Source organism: Melanaphis sacchari, unplaced genomic scaffold (assembly GCF_002803265.2).
Source record: "Melanaphis sacchari strain LSU unplaced genomic scaffold, SCAv2.0 Contig86_pilon_pilon, whole genome shotgun sequence".
Lineage (NCBI taxonomy): Eukaryota > Metazoa > Arthropoda > Insecta > Hemiptera > Aphididae > Melanaphis > Melanaphis sacchari.
Window position 1 is genome coordinate 203,681 of NW_020271611.1, and position 8,470 is coordinate 212,150.

The window sequence follows — 8,470 nt, forward strand, 5'->3', positions numbered from 1 at the left end:
CGCCAACGTTCATGCGTTTCCATAATGCGTTTAACATCTCCTACGCCCACGCCCGCGATCCGACGGTCGGATCGCCTTACCTGGCGTTCAACGCGTTTAATTGATTAGTGGTGATCGCTTGAAAATCGAGTGCCTTCGATTCTTCTAAACTTTTTGCGCCAAACAGCACACAACGGTTTTCGACGCGTCAGAATGCTGACAATCTGCCGCAGCTTAGATTGCCCTAATAGGTATCGATATTCGATGGGCGATGACTGACAATCTGGACATTGAAGAACCTTTTCGGAGTGTATTATTATTTGCATTTAAAAGTACTGGCGAGCCACGGAAATTCATCTGTTCCGTCGGAAATCGGATAACCTTTCAGCAGGTCGACTTTCACCAAAGTCGGGCGATGACTGATACCTAGACACTTTGACGCCAAGCTGCACGAGCCATGTGACGAGGTTCTCCATCGTTAGTAGGCAGGTTCGAACACGTTCCGGCGCAAAATCCGTCGGTACGATAACTGACTAAGTATTCTGATTTCAAATTGTAAATCACTGTACTTGGGTTATCAAAAATGATTAAATATAAGAGCAGTTTCTTGATCTTTCGACTACCATTTACCAGCCAACCGTTAACGCTTGATATGTATTTCTATTAATACGTTTAAAATTTCTACTTGTACCACATCGTCCGCGATCGACGGCCGGATCGTCATCTGGCGTTCAACGCGTTTAACTGGATTTTCAGTGGTGATCGCTTGAAAAATCGAGCGCCGATCTGATTTTCTTAAACTTTTTGCGTACTAAACAGTACAACGTTTTCGACGTCGATATGACAATCCGCCGCGGCGATTGCCCGTCAGTAATCGTATTCACCGGACGACACCAGACACTCGATTGCCGTTTCGTAACGAGCTACGGGACGAAGTTCTCCGACGTTAGGTGCAGGCAGGTTCGAAACACGTTCCGGCGAACGACCACGATAACTGACCAAACATTCGATTTTTGCATTTTTAATTTTAAATTTTGTGTTAATTAATTTACCTCATATCGTGCGCATTAAATATATATGTTTTTGATCTTCAATTTCAACGCTTTATTACGCGTTTTCCATAATATGCGTTTAAAATTTCCTTACGCCCATTATCGTCCGCGGATCTGACGCAGTCGGATGCTCTTGGGAGGTTTAAACGCGTTTAACTTTGATTTCGCTGGTGATCGCTTGGCAGTTCTGAGCGCTCGATTCGACTTCTTAAACTTTTTGCGTACTTCGCTGGAACAGCACACAACGCTTTCTGATTGTTAGGTATGGGATAACACCCGCTGTTGCGGCGATTTCGCCCCGTCAGGAATCGATGATATTCACCGGACGATGACCACATAAATCTGTAGACACTTAATTAATTTTTCGGAATGTATTTATTTATTTTCCAGCTTTACCGCGCTATTGCGTGTTGCATGCGATTGCCCAGCCGAGTAACGACAAGCACCGGCAATGACTGATAAATAGACATTTAATCACTATTTCGGAATGTATTTATTTATTTTCCATGCACAAAAGCACAGGGCAAGCTACGGGACAAGGTGTATTACTCCTGTGAATTTAATGAAATGACCGACCACTAGATGCTCGAATTAGACTTATTATTTACGCGTTTAAAACGACACCGCCAAAGTGTAGAGCCACCAAATCAGAGGTACCAACATCTCATTCGTCGTTATCACTGGTTTTGCCTACTAGACTTTTCTAACTGCTGTATTCTTAAGTCCTGTCTCCGACCTAGGAAATTCACTTCAAACGATATTCAGCTACCTAGGGTACTCACATACAGCGAGTTTTACCGACCTAGGGTATTCACATACAGCGAGTTTCACCGACCTAGGGTATTCACATATAGCAAGTTTCACCGACCTAGGGTATTCACTTACAGCGAGTTTCACCGACCTAGGGTATTCACTTACAGCGAGTTTCACCAGTGCTAGTAAAAATATAAATTATATCGTGATGTGTATGTAATATTTCGAATAAACGCGCGGAATCAGAATTATTTTTATCAGTGATTTATATATGGAATTTTTATATTTTCACTAACAAGTAACAACGGTTGGTAGTACTTTTCGATTTCGTACCTTTATCATTTTTCGAGTCCTTATCATTTCCGGATAATAGCATATAAATATATAATATCTATAATATGCTGCGTAAAGTTTATTCTTTTTTATTTTACGATTATAAATTCAAAATTGTTTTATTTTTGTTTACATGATGTTAGTAGCTTTTATCCATATTTCAGTAATTAATTAATTTTTGGTATTTGTCTTTGTTATAAAATAATGCTATTAAAATAAACTTATTTTTTACTACGTTATTCGTCAAATAAATATTGATCAGTGTATCGGTTATGGTTTTCTGTTCCTAATTAAAATTAAATTAAAAAACGTTGTATTGTTTAAAAGAAAATATTTACTACACTTACTGTTTTCTTTCACATTTATCTACTTGATATACACGTAAATAAAAATAATATGGAGTTGAATCCAATGCAAGTTGCTTTAAATACTGTTAGAACATTAAGGTTGGAGTTAATGCAGCTTATTATTGAAATTGGCGAAGGTATAAAAGAAGATGGTTCACAATTAGAAACAAAAGATAACCGCTATATGTATTCTATGAATGAAATGGTTGGAAAACTTGGACTTCATATGAGGTTTAGTTTGATTTATAGTACATTTTAATAATTGTTAAAATTAAACTAACCTAAACTTAATAGCTGTTTTTACATTTTAATTTTTAGAGATCTTGAACAAGTTGTTGGGTCTTTATCAAGTCCTCCAGGTGCTATGTTATTGTATAATACATCATTTTTAACTCAAGAAAGCACATCTGATCGACAAGCATTATACACTCCTCTTGTGTCTTCTCATAAATGGCTTGATAAAGTATCTACTAAAATTATAATTTAATTATACTTCAATCTTTATAACATATATAATTTTGTGTTTAACTAACAAAGTAATATGATTTTAGGTGCATAAATTTAGCTCAAATGCTGTACAAATTTTAAGTCATAATTCATTAAAAAAATCATATTACAATTCTAGTACGAATAAAAAGAAACGACAGCAGTCTAGTTTACATAATATATCACCACAGTAAATATCTAATTATATTCTTATTTATAATAATTGATGTTTAGTTTAATTGATTTTCTTATAAATATTTTTAGAGCTGTTGATGTACTTTTAACTAATATTGATCGAATGTTTCCTGATATGAGTATTACAATAACAAGACCCTGTGCATCAAATGTTGTTCTATTGGTAATTTTATTTCAATATTTATTTTCTATTTTACAATTTAAGTAAATACAAACAAATATATTATTTCATTATGATGTTAATAATATTATAGGAAAAATGCAATTTAGTATTGGTAATGAAAATTTCTAAAAATTGTTTTTTTATTTACTATGTCATAAGTCTGAGTGAAAAAATATCCTTAGGAGGAGAGGGAGTGAATAACTATGTTCTCTTATTAATGTATCAATGGTAATTTTTAACTTTCAAAAAATTAAATTGTTAAGTTATCTGTTTTTTACTTTTTTAATATTATTAATATTAATTTAATTTAATTTTAAGGTTTCCTAATATGGTCAACTAAGCTTTATGTTATTAAGATGCACTTATTTTGATATTATAAAACAATAAATAACAATAATTATTTACAATAGTTTATGATTGGGAAACTTAAAAATAATATTAATATCAAGATATTACTTACTTTGATTAATAAATAAAATGGTATAATATGTATTAGGTAAAAGTCTAATTTTTCAATTATATTTAATGTATATAATAAAAAAGCAGTATTCTTAAACTTTTATCGAGACTACTACTATATTTGAATTTTTTTACATTATTTAAAATGTTAAAGAGAGTAACAATTTTTTTTTATTACTGTTTTTTAATAAACATTTTGTAATTTAAAATTGGAAAATGTGCATGAGTACTCAATTGCATTTATTCCATATTGAGATTTTTAAACTAGACACATACTAATTTTTATAAAACAATTTAAAAATATAGATAATTAAATGCAATTGTTTTTTAAAAAGTTGTTATCTCAAAAAAAAAAAAAGATGTATTAATTAATTTAAATTTTGTTTATGTTAGGTTGGACTAAGTAGAGTTTTACAAGCTATTATATCATTTAAAGGAGTTATGATTGAATGGGTTATTGTTAAAGGATTTAATGAACCTATTAACCCTAATAGTTTACAACAAGAACTTTGGCAAGAATCAAGATACCATGTTTTTCGTAAGATAACTGATCATGCTAATGCAGCTATGTTACATTTCTCTTCACCAACATTACCAGATCTTTCAGTTCGATCATTCATGGTAGTCTTCCTTTATAACTTTTTTGTTTTAATTAAAAACATCAAAATATTAATTTTATCTTTGTTTTGTTTACAGACTTGGCTTAATAGTTATTTGATATTATTCAATTCAGTATGTAAAGCATGTGGAAATCGACTACTAAATGCATATCCACCTACTTGGAGAGATCTAAGATCATTAGATACATACCATTATGAATGTAAACCATAATATTGTATTTAAAATATTTTTTAATTTATTTAATAATTTATAAATAATATTAATTATACTTTACGAGGTTATAATTTTAAAATTAAAATAAATGTAGTTTTTAATATTTAATATTAATACATTAGTAAACTATTTTATAAAAAATTTAATGATCACATATTTTTTTTTTTATTGTTTTGTGATCTATTATTAAATTAAACATCTTAATTCACTTTTTAAATGATTTTAATTTTTGATTTTTTACAATTCTGAAATATTGGTGTTATGTTATGTTGCTGATATTTTCTTGTATAGTTTTCAATTCTTCGTGTTGCATATAACTAGTAGGTACTAGTAAGTACTAAGCAGTAACTAGTAGCTATGTAACTAAGTGAAATGTGAAGATTGTGAGGTACTTCTCAGATCATATTTCAGATAGTATAGATTATAGTGATTATCAAGTGACAATAGTATAGGGTTGGATAGCATAAATATCAATTATATTTTCTTACTTAGAGCTATTTAGTATTTACTTTAGGATTATACTTGTTTTTTACCACATATACAGTAGATTTAAGTAATTGTCAATTATTATTACTTGCAATAGTATAATTTAACTTCTTTTTTTTTTTGAAAAATAATGAATATGAAATGTAAATAATGATATATTTTACACTTATTTAACCATATAATTTATTATTTGAGTAAATTGACTAAGGTAATACTTTTAAGTAGATATCTAACATAGATCGAATTTTCTAGTATTTTTTATTCTACTTTTCAGCTAATCGCTATAAATTATTAATTATTAATATTTTGAGTGTGCTCCATTAATTGGATCTATAAAATTGTATTTGTGATTACATGTAACCTGCATATTATGTTGTAATAATTATTTCAAATTACTAAAAACATAATTCATAAATCATAAGTGACCAAAATTTAAAAACTTGATAATTCTGTTCTTTTGTAATGGCACTTACATACTTACTAAAGTACAATAGTTCCTCATAGATATTTTGTATTTACTATTTTAGTCATTAAAAAATAAACTAATTACTTATGTATATTTTATTTCAATAATACAATGCAGAATAATATAAGTATAAAATAAATAGGTGATCATATTTATTTAATATGATATTAGAATTTGTTATTAATATATTATGCGATTTTAAGAATATAAAAGAAAAATCAACTGCAATTTTAAGGTATTTAGTGTGAAATTTGGGTTATAAAATTTGTTCTGCTTTTTGTAGAAAATTGGTAATAGACAATTGCAGATGAAACATAGAAATAAAGAATATTACTGTGCCTAATTGATTATTGCCAGCCAATATTTTTAATTAATCTTTAGATAAATATTTTTAAACAAGATTATAAATATAAGTAAATAAAATATTAGTAATTAAAATATTCTTATTTCCTATTGTGCTTACTATTTTTGAGTGCTAATATCAGTGTATAAGTGCGTTATATACAATTGTTTATGTTTTGAAGAGGGATGATCCACTGTGGATATAAGTTGGTTTTGTATAATATTATACACTAAATCCCAAATAGTACATAAAATGTACAAGTTAATTTTTTCCAAAAATATTGCGTTTATTATAATTAAATAATAATAGGTGTATTAAAACTTTAAATATCAAACAGTTAATAATAACTCCATTTCGTTTTTAAATAAATGCGGTAAATAGGCCTTATTATTAAATAATTATTGAGAAATTATAGTAACATCAAGTCACGTTGATCAACATAAACTATTACTCGTGAGTCGTGGTAGTAGGTATACTAACAGTATAATTCGTGAAAAATTATTATCGAAAGTAAATCAAAAATGAGTCTTATATACGTTTATTTAACTTAATTATAACTCTGCAATACAAGACTTCTAGAAATCGAATATCGCGTCTATATTGCAATTTGTATTTAATTGCGAAAGCATCAATTATATAAAGGTTTCTGTTCTGTTTATAAAGAATCCATGCATAAAAAACACATCAAATACTCAATGCATCAAATCGCTAGATTAAAATTCTTAAAAATTCAATTACATCTCACATGAGTTGCTTTTATCTACATAAAAATATTAAAAATACATAGGCACAATTTTTTTTTTTTTCAATTACTTTAATTACTAACTTTAATATTTATGTTATTTATCCTTATAAATTCCCAAACTTTTCGTTTGGTAGACACCGCCACACCAGTCAATGAAACGATCCTAGTAATCCTACACTCTGTCATTCACAGCCTGCAATTGTTGTGGTAGGTATACGCTGTATGTTATTATTAAACGGTTATTTATAATTAATTATTAAATATTAATAACGTTAGGTACTGATTAATAGAATAATTTAGTTGAAAATCTATAACATATTTTGACTTTTATTTAATATGTTCAAGTATTTAGGGAGTCATTCTAGTCTTTACTTATTTGTAATACTATAAATTTTAATTTAATTTTTATTGGATTCTAATTTAAATCATTAACTAAAAAATTTTACCTATAGTTTGTTATACAAATTAGCTCTATGATGGAATAACAATGGGCCCCTTCCAAAAATTGCAGCGACATACCCTGCACATCCCGTACGCACATCTATGATTGTATTTCATATTTATTATGCGCGTCGGTTCTGTAATTTTAAATTTTTCCAAAATCTAGTCTATAATCTATATGACTATTAAAATATTTAAGACTTTAACTTTTAAGAATATACTGGTATATTGTTTTTTTTTTTAATATTTAATATTTCTGTTTTCTTATCTATCAACAACGTTAAATACAGTTATTATCATTTGTAATTTTGTAGTCACTTTTGTACTCAACATCATATGATTCACATTTCACAGACCACCGTCTTGATACTTGATAGTTTAGTAACATACTAACATTAATATGTGGTGTGTAATCTATACTATGTAATATATTATAATATTATGATTAGTGTCTGAATAAGAAGTGTAAATTTTAATCTTTTTAATATTTTAATCTCAATTTAATTTTCATAAGTTGAATATTTAGCTGATAATTATTACGTGTTTATTATTATGTTTATTAAGTGTTTCTTTAAAAACATCCAACAATTAAATTAAAACAACCAACTCGATTTCACTGTAGCCCTTTAACTATAAAGACGTAAGTTTTATTGTTCATTAAAATTATCCAACAACTCAAAATTGCGATACTTTGTAAAGGATTTTGTATGAAATTATTATTTATTTAATCGTTTTAATATAATTTACATAATATAGCTATATAGGTAGGTAACTCGATTGCACGTAATTTATAGTTTTACATTTACATCCATTTTCATCATAATTCAATAAATTATTCTACTTATTGTAACAAATTAATAGATACCAATTTCCGAAAATTAATCATGAGTTGATTTGTAATCGTACCTTAATAGTTTAAAATACCTATTTTCATTTTTTAGGCAATTCACTTTTTTTTCAAATTAGATTCTTAATCATATACTCATGTATTGATTAATTATTTAGTTTAGTTAACAAACTACTGAAATTAGTCGGTGTTTATATTTTAATTTGTAATGTTTTTTATTATGTATTAAGGAGGATAAATAATAACTCAAAATGATGCGAATCGAAGATAGTCTTTTAAAATCATATCTAACCATGTATAAATTTCCTGAAAATACAAAAAAAGAAATTATAAAAACGTTAAATTATTATCACGGACTCGTTTGTAATTTTGAGACATTTTTGTTTTCAAATAGAATTGAAAAGAAATTAGTTAATTTGAGTGGTACTATTCCCGTTACATTTAAAGGCACTACTTATCACATTCCAATTAGTATCTGGTTAATGGATACACATCCAAATAATGCACCAATTTGTTATGTGAAACCTACATTGGATATGCG

The 8,470-nt window shown here is 27.9% G+C and overlaps 1 protein-coding gene across 1 annotated transcript; it reads left to right on the top strand.

The window, feature by feature from the left end:
- Positions 1 to 2,513: 2,513 nt before the first annotated feature.
- Positions 2,514 to 4,661, top strand: LOC112602352 (mediator of RNA polymerase II transcription subunit 27). Its single transcript, XM_025350385.1, has 6 exons — positions 2,514 to 2,695; positions 2,783 to 2,927; positions 3,016 to 3,140; positions 3,215 to 3,308; positions 4,161 to 4,388; positions 4,464 to 4,661. The coding sequence occupies exons 1-6, from the start codon at positions 2,514 to 2,516 to the stop codon at positions 4,596 to 4,598; spliced, it is 909 nt and encodes a 302-aa protein (XP_025206170.1). The 3' UTR covers positions 4,599 to 4,661.
- The last annotated feature ends 3,809 nt before the right edge of the window (positions 4,662 to 8,470 follow it).